This window comes from Drosophila melanogaster, chromosome 3L (genome assembly GCF_000001215.4).
Source record: "Drosophila melanogaster chromosome 3L".
NCBI classification, from domain to species: Eukaryota; Metazoa; Arthropoda; class Insecta; order Diptera; family Drosophilidae; genus Drosophila; species Drosophila melanogaster.
Genome location: NT_037436.4, coordinates 17,118,011 through 17,135,548, shown reverse-complemented (window position 1 = coordinate 17,135,548; position 17,538 = coordinate 17,118,011). Strand labels below are relative to the sequence as shown.

General features: G+C 44.1%; 1 protein-coding gene across 7 annotated transcripts in view; it reads left to right on the top strand.

The window, feature by feature from the left end:
- The window catches only part of Rbp6 (RNA-binding protein 6), a 179,439-nt gene that overhangs the window by 102,664 nt on the left and 59,237 nt on the right, over window positions 1–17,538 (top strand). For all 7 annotated transcript variants that reach the window (NM_001275050.2, NM_001259883.2, NM_001104162.4 and 4 more), the window contains one exon: window positions 6,578–6,670. In NM_001275050.2, coding sequence (NP_001261979.1) covers window positions 6,578–6,670 — 93 coding nt within the window. The remainder of the gene's footprint in view (window positions 1–6,577; window positions 6,671–17,538) is intronic.

Below are 17,538 nucleotides of genomic sequence, written 5' to 3'. Positions count from 1 at the left end.
ATGACAAATATTGCCATGCAGGGTACATTTGAATGCAAACTTGAATATGTTTAAAACCAATCAAGCCATAAATAGCACCAATTAATGGGTAAGCCCGGCATCGGCAACTACAATGGCCGGGGCTTCTCTATGGCATCGGCATCAACGGCAGCAAAACAGTTTCCGTATCCGCCAGCCGCCATTGTGCCAGGATGCCAATGCCAAACACAATCACACACACACACACACTCGAACATTTGCAGAGAGAGAGAGAGAGAGGAGAATACGAAGGGATTGAGACGGAGACGCACACATGTGTCCTGGTCCTGCCATTGCCTTTGCTCCTACTGTCGACGACAATGCGTGTGAGTTAAATGTATGCGCATAAATTAATAATTAATTACACAGAATTACATTTCGGGCTTGTTGTATAATATTCATTATTGTTATGCATAAATAAGGTGACTTGCCAGGACTCGCTTGCTCTGGCCTTTGCCTTCCTTTTTGCCACCCACTCGCTGCCAATTTGTGAGCGATGCGCCATTTTAGTTTTGTTGCCTCCTCGCATTATGAAGCTCATTAAAATGCCAACTCAGCTCAGCTCAGCTCGGATCGTTTCAGTTTAGTTCAGTTCAGTTCGGTTCGGCTTGGGGGGAACTTAACTCTTCGACATCAATCTACGCAAATGTATTTATGCGCCGGCCATATATTTCATTTGATTTACAAGTTAAAGCCGGACAAAAAAGCACGACTTTGTTCGGAATTTGCATTCGCTTTGAAGGGCACTCCTCACTCTCGGACTCTCAATCCTCGTCCCTGGGGCATATTCAAATGCTGATTTCTCTATGAACCAGGCCCATTATCCCTTGTCAGTGACAGCAGGAACGTGTTTATTGGCTACGTTCGCAGGGACATTTGCCGCATAAATATCAACGAAATTAAGGACCGACCGGAGGATGGGACTTTCTTCTGTCAGGGCAATAAATCAACAAGGAAGACGAACGAACCAACTATCGCTTTTTGTCCAGCCAGATCGACTGGCCAAGCAAATTCGAAGGAAATTGACCAAAAAGTATTAGTAACGGAAATTGCACAAATTTTTTTTGGGCTCAACGCACTGGGATCAGGGTCACATGTGTGTGTGTGTGTGTACGAGAGTGAGTGTGTACGTGGTTGAGGGTGTAGGTGAGTCCTGTCTGTGACTGTGTGTGATTATGGTCATTTTAATTGAAAGCCAGACAAAAACAAAATGCCGAGAACCCGAGAACTCGGCATTGATGGAGCGTATTGAATTATACATAACTACAAGCGTGCACTGCAAGAATATAGATTTAATATGATATATATAGAATAAAGTACTTTGAGGAGAAACTAGAAATTTCGAAATTATTCAGCATTTCCTTTAGTAATTATCCAATAGTTCCCTATTGCTTAATATCACAGCAAATTTGAGCTTGCAATTACCGTTTATCATCAGTGATAAGTAGCTCTTGAAATTTCAAAGCAAATACGTAAGAGGTCCAATCTAAATAAAAACTCCAACGGAATAAGCGGCAAAATCATTCATTTCATTTTGCAAAGTGTAAAAGGAAATGAACAAAGATAATGCTTGAATAAGCAGCCTACATATATTTTGCTTCATCTCCGTCATGGCTCTTATCCTGAAATGGCATCCTTTGGCATTTGTCAAACTTTCTATCAATGCTCACATTTCATGCCGGAGCTCTTTGCCAACACTCATAAGTATGCAACACTTTTTCCCACGGCAGCGGGCGTTTTTGTGGGTCTCCCCCTTTTATTTTGTATAAAATTTGCATGGATAATTTGTCACTTTGAATGATGTTGGAGCTCTTTTTTCGAGTGGGTTACAACCAATCCCGTTTTCCAGCTATGTCGATTTTTTTCTGTTCATCCATCCAAACCCCCGGCGGCCAAAATTCTTGCGGGAAGTGCGGCAAATGTTACAAATTGTTGTCGTTGAAAATCACCCCTTAACCCTTCTCCGCCCAGGCTGAAAATTCAGGCAACGCATCAGGAATTTCGGGGTAAACTTTAATAAACCCGCTTTTGCCGACTAATTTCACAATAAAACCAAATGGCAGAGCACAGAAAAAAGGACATCCTAGGGAGGCCCAAAAGAAAACCCCTTTTTAACCTCACATTTTATGGCACACATGCGCTAAAAGGTTTAAAAATTACATTTAATGACAATTGGCAGAGTGCCCCGGTCCCTTGGTTTTCCTCCGCATTTTCATGCTTTTCCCACTGAACATGTGTCGCCGATTCGAGATATCTCCGCAGTTCCGCGCGCAATTTCCAGGCAAGTTGCTCCCATTAGCCACATAATTTTAAGTGTGTGCGTTGCCCGAATTTCCACCATTTTCCCTTACGCTTTTCGCGGGTTGGGCCGAGCCTGTCGCGTAGAACGAGCTCATTTAATATTAAAAGGATTTATGAGACATTTTCCTTTCATTTTGACAACGAACGATGGCGATGGCCAAGGAAGGGAGCGGAGTGGAGTGGAGCAGGGCAGGGCAGGTGGAGCAAAAGTCTAAATGGCGAATGAAAATTCTGCGCCGTTGATGAAATTTTCGCTTAACAGAATTTGCGACGCTTGGCGGACGGCGACGGCGACGGAGCCTACGCACGGTTAAAGGGTTTTCCATTTTACCAAACCCCTATCCTATTTCCCCCGCCATCCCTCGCAGCTGCCGGCAAAGAACTACCCCTCGATTTCATTGCCTGGCAGAGAAAACCCCCTACCACAATTTCCGTTTGCCATTGTTGTGAGCTCTCGGCAACTTTGCGCTGGTTTAGCTTACGCCCGGGAATTATTTGAGTGCTTTTTGGGAAGCGTTCCGCAAACGCCACCGCCCTCCGAAAGCGCCACGCCCCCTCCTGAGCGGAGCGTGTGAAAGTGCAGACGCCTCGAAAATCCTGTGTATCTGTGGTGTACTTGTGTGTGTGTGTGTGTGTGTACATTTTTGACAGATTTGAAAATTATTATGCAAAATGAATAATTTAGTTGAAAGTGTTAAATTGATTTGGCCTTTCCCACTAACATAACAGACATCGGCTTCTCAGCCCGCCAGATGATGGAGATGATGGCCATGTCGGCATCGCTTTTCATCCCCCATCCCACCATCCCGGGAATCTCGAGTAAGATGAGCACATTCTGGATAAGTCGGGGGCTATCGATAAAGCATCTCTGTCAGAATGAAATATGCATGCGACTTGTCAACCGTCCTGCGTATCGATGAAAGGCCGTGATAAAGTGTCGATTTTATTGCACTTTCCTATTTATATGCTACGCCTCATTAAAATCCACAGAGCTAGAAGAAAGGCGTAAATCTTTTTATTAAGTAATAAAATAGGTGTTGAATTGATTGATTGCCTCTTATTTTGCTTGTTTGAACGTTATCTTTTGTCTTCATGCAAATAGATTAAATTGAATGATTAAGATGGCAATGCAACAAAAGGAATTTAATTTAACTCCTTTAAGACAATAAAACAACATCGTAAAAGAGAAATATGTACTTATTTTTACTTGAATCCAATGCCAACCAATTGTATTAATTGGATTAAGGCTTTGGATAATCCATTTTCCAATCAATGGTCATAAAATTGTGAGAACTTTGCTAGAACAAGCAAAGCTGAGTTTCTAATTGATTAATGCATTTGTAAATATCGTATGCAATTTCTTTACTTGCATGCAGCTTAAGATTACAAGTGCTCTATTTAAATGTAATCCTTTTTAGTGGACAACAGTTTCGTTGTCCCTGTCGCGTCTGTTCCACATTAGACATCCATCCAGTGGGCGACTTTCTTGTCAACTGCATTGTAACCGCTCCGCCCTCTTGCGCTTTCGTGTGTCCTTTTCCCACTCCGTTCTCCATTTGGCTGGCACGCCCACCGCTTGATCACGCCCACTCCTGACGTCATTTGTCAAATTTTCGGCATTACCCGGCCAAAAAGACATGGCCATGGCCAAACATTGTGCCAGTTGTCGGCCCCACCCACTCGACCCCAGGCCACCGCCATCCCCGCAGGACATCCGGCGGCATGTGCTCCGCTGCGGCGGCCGTTAAAATGCCGTGTCACTTCGTTAGTATGCGTGTGTGGTGCCATTTGTATCCGAGTAGCTGAGTATCTGAGTATCTGACTATCTGCGTATCCGTGTAGCCTGAATATCAGTGTTTCCCCCCCGTAGCCGCATGTGTGTATTTGTCTTGAGGTCGCGTTTGGTTCGGTTTTGGGTGTGTTTTGTTTTTGATTCATGCCCCGCTATCAGCACTGGGCGTGTTCCCGAACTGGTTCATTTATATTTGATGATGACATTGCCGACATTGGCCAAGCAATCAAACTCCCGTCTCCAGTTTATTAGTTTAAGTAGCTTCATTTTGGGAGTGATTAGTGCACCCAAAGTGCGTCGTGCTAAATGGCAGCTTGGAAATGCACAGCAAAAAGCAGTTTTGTAGATCTCCTTTTCTCATTCTCTTTTGTGTTAAGCTTTAAAAATTAAATAATAATATTATATGAATGCGCAGAGCTCTTAAAGTAGTAGTTGTAGATCATTGGAGAATCGCAATAACTTAACTTTTACTAGTTGAAGTTCCATAAAATTCCATTTACTTCCAAGTTGTTGCCTTTAAAGTGTCACGAAATCACTGAAGATATCAAACACTAATTTTCTGTTAGTGCAACAGACCACACTCAAAGTGCTGGCCACTGCAGTTTGAATCGCTTTTTAACAACGCTGCAATTTCTGTGCCCATTTTGAGGCTGGTGATGATGAGCCGCATGGGCGGTACATCGAGGGGAGTGATTCGGGCCTAATGGGGTGGTGGCAGGTTCAACGTTGTCTCGGACGTCATGTTGTTACAGTTACTTTCTTGCAGCACACTCTCAACTTGATTTCTGGTCTTTTTTGCCCTTGCAAATTGTTAGAGGGAACAGGAGGAGGAAAAACTAAAAGCGACAGGAAGACGGAGACCGAAAACAGAAGCCAGGAGCTGAGCAAGAAGACAGGACTCTGGGCCAAAGCGATTTGCCTTGCCAAAAGCTGCACGACCAACTTTGTAGTAACATCTAAACCTCCCCTCGCTCCCTCGCTCCCTCGCTCACCATCTAACACCCTCTACCACCATGCCGCCATCGGCCACTCGCTCTATCTCCTATGTATCTATGTGCGCGAGTGAGTGCGACACCACAAGTGTTTTAATTTTACGACATTGTATGAATTTTACTGCTGGCACTGCAGAAACATCAGCACCGCTGTTACATATCGTTAGCTTCCTTAACGGACATATCCCACATCGCCTGCACCCCCCATTACAACGGGGCGCTTTTGGGGTTGGGGGTGGTTTCATCCCCTTTGTCTGTGCCATGCTCATAAATTGCAGCTTGCAAGCGTCAGTGCAATCAGCGTCATCAGCTTCATCCGGTTTATTCAAGGGTCCCTCGAACCGTGGGCCCCGCACCTCCTGCTCCTACTGCTCGTCCTGCTCCTCTAGCGCCTCCTGCTCCTCCGCTGGTCCGCCTGTCGAGAACAACGCCCCCTTGGATTTTCGCAGCCAACCGTGACAGCCTCTGAACTTAGCCGAGGTCTCTGGGGTTTACTTAGCTTGTGGGTAATTTTTTAAAAATTATACAAATTAAAATTGGTGGGGCTGTGCGATGGGCCCACTGTGCCTTAACTGCCGTCACTTAACGTTAACAGTTTACGCTTGCCTGCTGGCTAAAAAGGCTGGCGTTGCACTACACACATATACGCACACGCACACGCGCACACCATGAAAGCCAGCAGCTAACGCACACATATACGAATGCACTGCAGCGAAATTTGTGATGGGAGATAACTTTCGCGTTTCCTGCGCTTTTCCAGCGAATATGAAAGTTATAAATAAAAGAAGGTACACCTATTTAGAAAAGAAATAAAGACAAATGAAGTATTTAAAACCTTAAGATACAGTTGCGAACTGTTTCTGAAATTAAGCATTTTCAGAGAGAATTGTTTTCTTGACTTGTGAGCTGTATCCTTGAGGCTGGAAGTCATTTCTGCGAGTGCAGCTACATATGCAAGCCTGAGGCTGCCTGCTCGTCCTTGTCTCGCCATCATTTTCGGAGCTGGCTGCTCGACGGCTGCTGCTTCTGCAGCGCTAACTGCGTAAAGTTGGCATTTGAAACTGTCAGCTTATAAATGCCAGCTGCACACACACACACACACCGGCACAGACACAGATACAGGCGCACTCACACACTTGCAGGCGAGAGAAAGAGAATAAGGGCCATGCATGTAGTACATAAAATGCACAAAATGGCCGAACGACTCATGGCGAAAGTTGGTGGCCATAAGTTACAGGAACTTGAGAGGAAGACGGGCGAGAGCGAGGGCGAAGGCGGTGGCGGGGTCGAAGGTCGAAGCCTCGAGTCCCCAAGCTCCCGGCCATCAGAGGAGGGGGTCATAACTTTTGTAGAAAGCCGCGTAAAGTCCCGAATAAAATGCATATTTAAATACCGCCCAACTTAACCTTTCCGCTCATTACTCGCCTGCCATATATATTAACCCGTTTTTCGCTCTTTTCCTTATCCTTTGCAGATGGTGACGAGAACGAAGAAAATCTTTGTGGGCGGCCTCTCGGCGCCCACCACACTGGAGGATGTCAAAAGTTACTTCGAACAGTTTGGTCCGGTAAGTGAAGAGAATTGCTTTCCTCGGTATATATATATATCCATAACTATATCAATGGGGGAAAGCCAGTCACATGCCAAAATGCTAAGCGAAATGAAGCAAAATAATAATCATAAAAAATCAGAATGACAGGCAGTGGAGCAAATCATGCAATCTATTCGCACTGCGCGTGTTTCCCCAGCCAAATACAATGTACGGGTAGATTTGTATATATATTTTTCTCTTTTTTTTTCTTGCCGTAAGCAGTGACACCTTCACTGGCTGCCACTTGCTATGTTTTGTTTGATCAATAAAAACGCCAAAAAAAAAAAAAAAAAGAAATACGAAGCCAGCGAGAAAAACCTCTAAAAATTCGAACCAAATTCAATCTTGACAAGTACTGCAAAGCTCAGGACTCCACTTCACTCCGCCCCCTAAAACAGAACTCCACTTAAACACACACACACAGCCATATGCATATCGAGTGTGCCGCTGCAAGTGTGTGTGTGCCTGTGTTTGCGGCTGAGTGCCGTTCGAGTGCTCTTTAAGTTCTCCATTCAGCCATGTTGTGCAAAAGGCCGAAACGGGGGCTTTGCCAGACTTGTTATAGCGCAAAAAAACAAATTTTTAGCACGAGCACCAAAATCCCGTGTTGTTGATTACGATACTAAACGAAAATCGATTTGCTAGACGCTTTTCTGCCTTCCCGCCGCCGATTTTAATGAGCGACTCTCTCGATGCTGTCGAAGCGCAAAAAAAAGTCCCAAACACGGATTTTCATTAACGATGTGCTATCGGATGGTGGGGTATTTTTTTCAAGAGGATAACACATATGGAGTAGAGTTTAAGCATTAAATGGTTGCAGCTAGGTGGATATGATGAAATGTGCTATGGAAGCTAGGGAAAATATTAAATCGTATTGTATTAAAATCTATTGAAATCCCAAAGTTATTTATAGTTTAACTTAAAAGCATAATAGCTGGTAACACAAGATTGCCCCGAGGAACAGTTCAGAAATTCAATGCCCAACCAATATTTAAACCCAATAACTCAAGCTTCAATTCAATATCCTCAGTTGTGAAAAAAAGGATACCAGCCTCCTCCTAAACATTATCGAATTTCCCAGTCACCCAGTGACAAATTTGAATGATGAAAAACAAAAACGAAGTAGCTGTATCGGGTAACAGCTAAAAATGCCATTATTTGTTTTCCCCAGCAAATTACGCAGCCTGCTCTCGAGGGGATTTTCGATTTTCTCGATTTCCTCGATTTTCCGCAACCCATCGGAAAACCCAAACCCAATCCAACCCCCAACCCAAATGAAACTCAAATCCGCAGGTAAAGCTTCCGATAATTGACATAAATTGGCGCAACTTTTTGTCAGCTCCTCGCCGCAAGACGTCAACTGCCATTTGCAATGCTCCATTGCCCCGCCCCTTTATATATATAAAGATATATAAAGATATATATGTATATCTATAGCTATACCACTTGATAATGCGAATATAATGACGAGTGAGAGGAAAGCAGCCATAAACGGCCATCAATCAAAACAGCGCTGGGTAACGAAATGCTTTTAAGTAATTTTCATCGTGCCCGGCGAAACTGTCAAAATCCATAACGATGAAATAGTGAAGATACTATGGGGCACGGAAATCTATATGTATATATGTACATATTGGAATTACATATTTTACTCGAAAAGGTAAAACAAAAGGCGGCGGGCGATTTAACCAAGCGCGAGTTCTTAATGGAAAACTTTTCAATTAATCCGCATTGGCAAAGGAAATTATAATAATAACTTGGCTGCAAGTGTATAAGCCCGGCCATAAGCTGTGCGGCGAAACTTTCGACAGGCAAACAAAACAGAAGCCCAAGACCAGTTTTCCCTCCTCCACCCTCTGGCCAAGTTATTGATTACAACTAATCCCCTTTGGCTTTTGCCTGCCGCCTCATTGGGCAGCTGGGAAAAGCGATGGTGAAAATCGCCAAGGGGGAAAGAGCGGCCCGGTGTGCAGATAGATTTTCGCCAAGTCCATAAACAAAATAGGCAAACGGCAAACGGCGGCTTAGTTTAACCACCTCCATATCCGGCTTTTTCTGCACTTTTCCCCATGTTTTTGGCGGCAGGTGACCAGCGAGCCGTTAATGACTTTAGCGGCCATTTTTCTTCCGCTTTGGATGAGATGAGCGCGGAGAGATTGCTCCTGGCAAGATTGATTAGCCGGACCAGTCGGGGCGCGCCATTCAATATGATTAATAGTTGCATGCGTATACGCCATAGCACCCACAACAATAGCTACCCAGTTCTATTCTATATCTATATATCTACAGGATATACACAGCAGATGGAAATTTATGATGCAGCTCTGCCAGCCAATTTCGTGTTGCCAGGGAAACCTTTTTTTTACAACATTTTGTTGCGAAAGGATTTTCCAGTTTAATGTATCTCTTCGAGTGATATATTCAAATGTTTTCATAGCTGTTGTTTAGCTGCATTTGCATTTTCATTTCGCGTTGCAAGTCTGCCACTGTCTGATGCCCTTAAAAAATCAATATTAATTACTATCTCATTTCGTCTAATAAATATTGATTTCCTGTGCGAAATCTATGCCATTTATTTTCGTCGTTCATGTTCAAATATTTTTATTTGCAACACCTTTCGAAAGTCCAATGTATGTATACTGTTTTTTCTGTAGGCCGTATAGGGCCCTTAAAGCGCCACAAAAATACCCTTTTAAATGCAAATCAGAAAACTATTTTCCAAATGCAAAAACAAATCAAAAGAACTTAGAACTGAGGAAAAAAACGAATAGGATAAGCAAAACACAACGGGCGAATTTCAAATTTTTCCAGCGCAGGTTTTCCCTGCAAATGTTCTATTTAACAAACACCAACACACACACACACACACACATGCAAAAGGACTGGGCGGTGGAAAAGTGGAAAAGTGCCACCCAGCTGACCTCAGATGCTGCAACCTTTGGCCACTGATTTTATTGCAACTGATGCAGCTGCTGCTGCTGCTGCTGCAAGCTGGGCGATAACGAAAATTCCACATGCGAAGGGGTTGGAAAAAGGGGAGTGGGAATCAAAACAGAAACGTAAAGCTCGTTGGCTAAAAAATTGCAAATAAACTACACATTTTGTAAAGTCCCTTCGCATGGAAATTGCCGGGCCAACTATCAGGATCTGGCAGCCAAGTCCGGTATCCTTTGGACTGGCTCTTAAAGGTGTTTACGGTGCTTGCATTTGCACATTTCCCTCGCACCGCACCGCAAAAGGTTAGTAAATTTAAGCGCTTTTCATAAGCATTTTATGAGGGCCAGGACCCCGATCCTCCGTACCATCCTCCACCAACCCTGGAAGGCAAATGGCCAAAAGTGCACCATCTACTGGGCGAAATGGGAAACACTGTTGGTGCCAGGCCCCTCAAATGTCGGATAAACCTCCTTCCATCCGCCTGCGGTGTCCCACCCACTTCGGTATTAATTATGACAAATCATGCAAAGCAAAGCCAAAACGAAAACAGCAGCGCAGAAACAAAAAAAAACCCCCCAACTAATTTCATTAAAAAACAATTTTTTATGATTTAATTATGGAGAGGCAAGCGAGCGAGACCAAAACACACTGTCGCAAAAAATAACAAATGGTCACTCAAGATTTAGTGTGAAAAACAATATTGTTGCAACGCGTGTCGAATAACATTCTTAATGGCAAAATAGTTGTTTTAAATATATAAACAAAGCATACTAATATAGGGAAATCGTTGTATCGATGCGATTAAATGTAATTTATGATGATTACTGAATTACTGATGGCTAAATAGCAATTACTTTATTGCCTTCATTGAGTCAAAGTCTTTAATTAGCATGCTAAAAAAATTAAAAGTTATGAATTAATTTATGAAGATATGCAGTATAACTTTGATTTGCTTACAGGAGAAGGACATTAAATGAGCTATATTTGTATGAAGCTGAGAGACTTTAAGTAATAAGAGTATCATTTCTCGCAGTGCCCAACTGCGGATGTGAATAAGACTCCGAGTGAGTCCTGGCTGCTCCTGATTCTGTCGGAGCTCACCTGACTGTCATAACTGCGGGCAATTTTTGAGGCGTTTTGAATGAAGTGTCTTTCTCTCTCTTTCTTTCTCTCTCTCTCGTTCGCTCCAGCTCCCGGCTGTCTCTTTCGGTGAAATGTGGGGCTTGAGGGGCATAAATTATGATGCGCAAATCTTCAGCTAGCTGAATGTAAATGTAAATGAAGGCACGCCAGTGTTTCTGTGCGAGTGTGTGTATGTCAGTGTGAGTGTGTGAGTGCGAGTGCACGATGAGTGGCAGATTTGCATAATCCTTAGCAAAAGGTTTCATGACAACGCTGCTCGAAATGTCAATGTGGGCGGATGATGTGCCGCAGCACCACCCCCACACCAACCCACCCACCCCCCCCCCTGACAAACAGCAGGCCCAAACTGAACTAAAAAGCAATGGTGTGGGTTAGACACCCTCTATAACCTTTCGAGCCACTCTAAACCGGTCCAATCATCTATAAGCTGCGGTTGCCTATACTCGTAATTAACAGCATGCGTTTGTGTGGGTGAGAGCAAACACACGCACACGACAAACACACGGCAAACACTCAGCTGCCATTTACATAGCCAATTAGTTATACATAAACACAGAGAGCAACAGCAGGAACAACCACAACAACGATGCCAATTTCCACCTTAATCCCTTGGCCGCAACTAATTTAATTGTGTTCAATTTGGCATAAAGGCGTTTAATGCAAAGGGCATTTGGCAAACAAGTACCATCCATCCATCCATCCGTCCGTCCGTCCATCTCCGTGCAGTAAACCTCATCTAAAACAATGCAATACACATTTTTCATAGCTGTCATTTGGGGTTCGGGCCCGGAATACCCTTCCATAAAGCCCCATCTTCGGTTGAGCCCAAAACCGATGGGAAATCAATACGATGCAACCCTTTTGCCATGCGATTAGGGTATGCGAAAAACTCTATTTGAAACGAAGACGTTTTGGTTTCGTTTCGTTGGCCGGGCTCGTTGTTAATGCTTTGATAGACACATTACTTCCGTCTCAGTGGTTAGGCTCAGCTACAACTACATACTACACACTACCACTGCTAGCGAGGCTTTGGCCATAGACATCGGGAGATATAGCGGCGAAGGGAAATCTAATATGTCTTGCAAGCGAGCGACTAGGCTGGGATAACCGTTTGTTTACACAGCCCAGACTATTTGCCCGGACCGAGCTTAACTGTGGCTACAGCCAGGCACTGAGAGAAATAATATGTGCTCTCATGAAAACTAACAATTTTAAGTATCTAAAAAGTTTGCAACTCCCTTGTTAAAATTAAGGGTACTTTTGGACAAATAGCTTCTCTTTATGTAGAAATACAGAGCATTTTCTCGCAGTGCAGCTGCAGTTGTGGTCGGATTCGAATTCGAAATCGTAGTCAGAGCGTGAGCTGCCGCTCGTCCTGTTCGCTGGTTTCCTTCTGGTTGCTCCGAGCTGCTCTGCATATCTGCTTCGTGCCTGGCATGGCTTTGGCAAATTGCGCAAAAAACGTTGCACCAGTAAGCAGAAATGAGAAGAACGCAGGATGAGGCACCCAGCAGCTGCAGCAGCAGCAACAGCAGATTTCATGCACAACAAATTGTCATGCGGACAGGCAGGCAGCCCGCACAGACAGGCTCGCAAACACGCACATAGACACACACATACACATACTGAGCTCTGCGGTTGGTCCTGTTCGGGCTCATCTCCCTCTAGGAAAGCCCCCCTGGAAAACCCCTTCTCGAATGCCCAGCCCCCTTCCTTCGGCGCGGCTCAAGCACATGAAATCCTTACCCGAGCGCAAGTCAAGCAAACAAACAAACCGCAATGACATGCAGGCAACTCTGACGAAGGGGAGAAAAGTCTGCAAAACTCATGGTGGAGCGGTGAGCGGGGATATGTCGGAGGGAAAAGCGCTGCGGACCAGGAAAAATCTCCTGCTGCTACCCGCAAGACATTGGCATTGCCACAGTTGTAACCGGAAACTGTCGCACTTATTTGGCTACGCGCTAGTTTCGCATATTTCACTGTCAACTTGCGGTAAATAGACTTTAAACAAATATGAAAATAACTCGCAAGAAACTGGCTGCTCTAACACACACTGCGACTCCAGATATCCGCCAGCCAAGTGGGCAGGAAAAATGCTTAAAAATGGGATAAAAAAAAAAGAAAAAAAAACGAGGAAATGTGCAAGTAAACGGTGGCTAAGCAAATGCAAAGTTGCTAAGTCTCCTCCTCTGGCTCTGGATTCGCATCTCCGATTTCCAGTCGGGGTAATGGAAATCAATTGTTTACTTTATATGAGCTTTTCAAGTGCTTATTCAATATCATTAGATGCCCATGCAGCTGCAGATGCAGATGAGGTGGCATGTACATAATAGAGATTTAGGGAAGCATGCGGACCAAGGCCAAGTAATAACATAATCCCACTTGAAGTAGTTTTCCCTGACGAGGCTGCGGCGTAATCATTCGAAATTAGATTCTCCTACCGCCCAAAAACGCCGTATTTACCATTCGGAGCAAAGTTGTGCGGGCCAAAAACTCTCGGCAAACAACTCGCCAAGACGGAGAAATTTGCAAGCGGCCAGCCAGCCAGCGGAAAACTTCGCTCGCCAACCGGGCAACTTTTCTCATTTCCAGCTGGTGAAATTGTACAAGGGGCGCCCAAAGCTGCCAGCCGGGCGAAATCTTAATTTAAAAGCCAGCTGTTGAATCAAAGGTTAACCCACCGTTGCCCCCAGTTGTCCCTTTTTGCCCGGCCAAAAAGAAAGCAACTGCAAAACTCATTTTGTCAGCCATCAGCCAGCCACCCAACTGCCATCAATCCGCAGTGGCACATGTACACTCTTCGAAAAAAAAAATTAAAAAAAAAGGAGCTGAGACTCATTTGCTTGTGATGACAGAGAGAAAAAAGTTTTGGGTTTTGATTAAATATTCAACCGGAATCCACGTGCTTTTTGATTCAAATATTTATTGTGCCTAAAATCTTAAACATTCGAAAGAACTTGTTAAATTAATTAGAACTGCCCTTATTTCATTGTATATTTTTCTTATGATTAGCTGTTATCTTTTTAGAGATAATGATTGAAACTTAAAAGGATAATCTCTTGAAATACAAAATCTAGCTTAATAGCATTAAATATTTGCTCTATTTAAACACCACACTTTTCAAAACGCCTTGCGTTCTACTTTGTGAACATATCTCTTCAAATCTACTAAAAAAATTTTCCGGTGTAAGTGTGTGGGGTGCACGATGGGGTTGGAGTATCTTTTACCACCTAGAGAGAGATGCAAATAAGCGAATATTCATTTGATGATACGAATACGAGTGTGCTACACGTGCGATGCGGTTGCCGCCCCCTACCCGCTTTTCCGCTTTCCCGCTCCAACAAAACTGCCACCCCGCACCCCTTCGTGACAATTTAAATGTACGTTTTATTGCCACACATTCGTTCACATGGGGGCGGTGGGGCGTGGCAATGGCGGATCGACAGCTTAAGATAGTCACGTACGCTTCTTTGTTTTTCTGGCTTTTTATTTCGTGCCAATTGTGCGCCTAATTAGCCTCGAATCGCGATGCCAAACGCGGCGGCATCTTTGCAATTAAAACGCACTTTACCCCCCCCCCCGCCACGAACAACGTCAAGGATCGTGGGTGCCGTGTGTGCGAGCAGGATGGCGTCGCAAGAGGGTGCCACAAAATGGCGCACGTTGGCTCGCCTACAAAATTAATTTGATTTATGTACGCCGCTCCGTCTGAATGTTGCTTGTTCGCAGTTGCCTTTTGCACCTGCCATGTCGTGTTACCTGTTCTGTTCTCTTTGGTTCGGCTCGTTTATGCCGTCCTGTCCTGGCAGGTAACGAATTTCTGGCAAAACAACGAAAATAAAAATAAATTATTGCCATGGCAAATGTAAAGTGTCGAGTTTTGCGTGGCATATGTGTTCACGTCGCTCCTATAAAACAAGCAACTACACTGGACACAACGCATGCTAGACTCTAAAGCCGAAGAACTCATTGTCCTTTCTATTAAAAATAAAGCCTTGGAAATTACAATATTATTGGGTAAGCAAAACGAAATATTAAATAAAATATAATATACCCTCTACTTTAGTCAGTCTTCTGTACTTAAAATTTCTCTCTGTGTTCGAGCCTGATTGCCATGTGTATGTTGCACTAGCCTCAATTTTCGGGGGGTGTTGATCTACTAGGCAACGAAACAGCAACAAGCAACAGCCTTAGCCATACATACACAGTACATACATACATATGCATGTATGTACGTATGGGCCAGCATATGCGACAATGCAAATAAAAAGCCATAAACTTTCATTTAAGTTTAAAATGGCATTTAAATGAATGAGTGCTGGCTGTGCTTCCAGCTAACTGCCTTTTCGCTGCTGTTGCTTTGGCATTGGCTTTGGCTTTTTGGGCCACTGGAGTCTCGCAAACACATGTATCATAATTCATTGCCATGTTTTATTCTGCACCAACTCCCCATTTCATTTCATTTCGTTTCAACTCGCCTCGTTTTATTTCGGTTCGGTGTTGTTTCGTTTCGTTTGGTTTATTTGTATTTGGCTGCTGCGTGAAAACATAAATATTCAACACGGAGAACAACAACATTTTCGCTAGCCAAGGGCTGAAACACACACTGCCGAATTGTTTCGGGCTTGTTAGGCATTTTGTTATGTTCGATCTGATGGGGAACACATTACACGAATGCCCATAAAGCTATAACCATCGATTTGCCATTGATAAACCCAGAAAACGGACTGATGGTCAACGCGGCGTATGCGTAATGGCCTGAAGCCCGAAACATAAAAAAGATAAAGATGCTTGTTTTTCAAAAGGTACACAACACCGTAAAAAATCAAATTGAAATTTTAAGCGTTCACATGATAAAATTACTTAAATTTAAAAAATGTTTAAGTAAGTTAAAAAACTCAGCAACTTGAGAGTAGGAAAAATCCTCTTAATGGCCAGTTTGGCAAAGAATTTGTTGACGCTCCTTTTCTTCTGTGTGGCCCGTCTTTTATATGGTGCTTATTTATGCTGGCATTTTTTTTTATAGCTAAATTCCCATTTAGCTGGCTTATAAATATTAAATAAATTAAAATGCCAGCTAATTGTTAATCTGGCCGGCTTGCGGCTTTCGCATATGCGCTTTTGTCAACGCCGGTGACCATCATCCGACTGTCCACGAACAAGCTCTATCTGTGTCCTGTTTGCCGTCCCTTTCACTGCGTTAACCGCCTCTCTGTCGCACTTTGGCCATTTGCCGTGTTTTAAATGTAAAGCACTTGCTGTGGTCGCTTTGAGCGACCCGAAAGTTAATCTCTGCCAACCGCTTGAGCTCCCTGAGCCCCCCCCCCCCCCGCACTGTTTTCCCCATGGTTAGATATTTTGCTATTATTTTTTGCTGCCCTCTCTGTCGCTCTGCCGATCTGGCATCTCCCTCTGGCCCTGGGTTCGTTTTGATGCAACCGCAACTTACGTTCTCACAGAGAGTGGAGCAAAAACTCGTTTGTTTGTTTATTTTGCTGCCACTTTTTATGCTTTCTTCCCGTATCTTTCGCTTGCACTATCTCTATCTCTTTCCACACCAATGTGTGTGAGTGTGTGCTTGATTTGTGTGCCGGATGGGCGGCGTGTGTAGGGTTTTCGGAGTCATCTAGCCAGGCAATCACCCAACCAAGTCCAAGATAAATCGTCTTTCAACGCAACTCACTGTGTGTGTGGCATAAAAAATCACACGATCAGTCATTACACACACACACACACACAAAGGGAACGCTTATATCTGATATATATAAGCACTTATGTTGTGTGTGCCCCAAAGTCATTTTGACTCCTGCATCCTGCGGCAGCAGTAGGAGCTCCTTTTTATCGCCCCGACTCCTGCGCTTTACAATTTTTTTATGCAAGCTGCACTGCTGATTTGGCGATAGTGTGTCGTCGTCAACGCTGCAAGTCCTGCACAGCAAGGAAAATTGTTCATTAAGCGGTTGGTTTATCATATCAAAGAGTCTTTAATCTTACCCTCCATGAAAATACAATTTCTCAAACGCTAAACTAAAGCTATTAAAACGTACGATTTGTATGCCCTAACTAGTAGAGATCTTATATCGATTCACTAAAAAACCTATTACGATTTACCAAAAAGGATTTGACTTACTTTATATATGCTATCTATGCTAGCTTAGTGTCAAGGCCATGACTCAAGAGACTCGCACATTTTCTCTGAGTGTGTCCATGTATCCTGCGTCCCATGTCCTTTATCCTGCTTCCTGCGTCCATGCATTCTGCATCCTGCTTGTCGAGTGGTGAGTGCTAGCCCGTAGCACATAAGTCATTTGCCGCGACGAAGGAGCAGCAGCGGCGCACTTGTAAGAATCTGCACTGGCAGCCTGCTGCGGCCTTCAAGCGTTGCATCCACCAAAAGGACCTGCCCGAAAGGATACCACCGCCCCAGCGTTATAGTCGCTTTGCGTCTCAATAGTCTGTTACTAATACGTTTTCTTCGCCCCAGCCATCGACGCTTTCACTGTCGACATTTTAATGCCTTTTCTTGCCGAACAGATTCTTTTGAGTGCATAAAAAGCGTGGAGGGTCTCTACTTCTTTACACCCCCCTACCCATTATCCCCTCGAAAGAAAACCCCTCCATCCCCGCTCGCAACCAAGTGAAAGCCAAGTCGAAAGTCCGGAGCAAGCTGCTGCGTCACTGCAGCCAAGCCATTGCAATTGCTGACGGCACAGGATATTACCGCCGTCATTCATCGACATCGCATTCATATTCCTCGCCTCCTT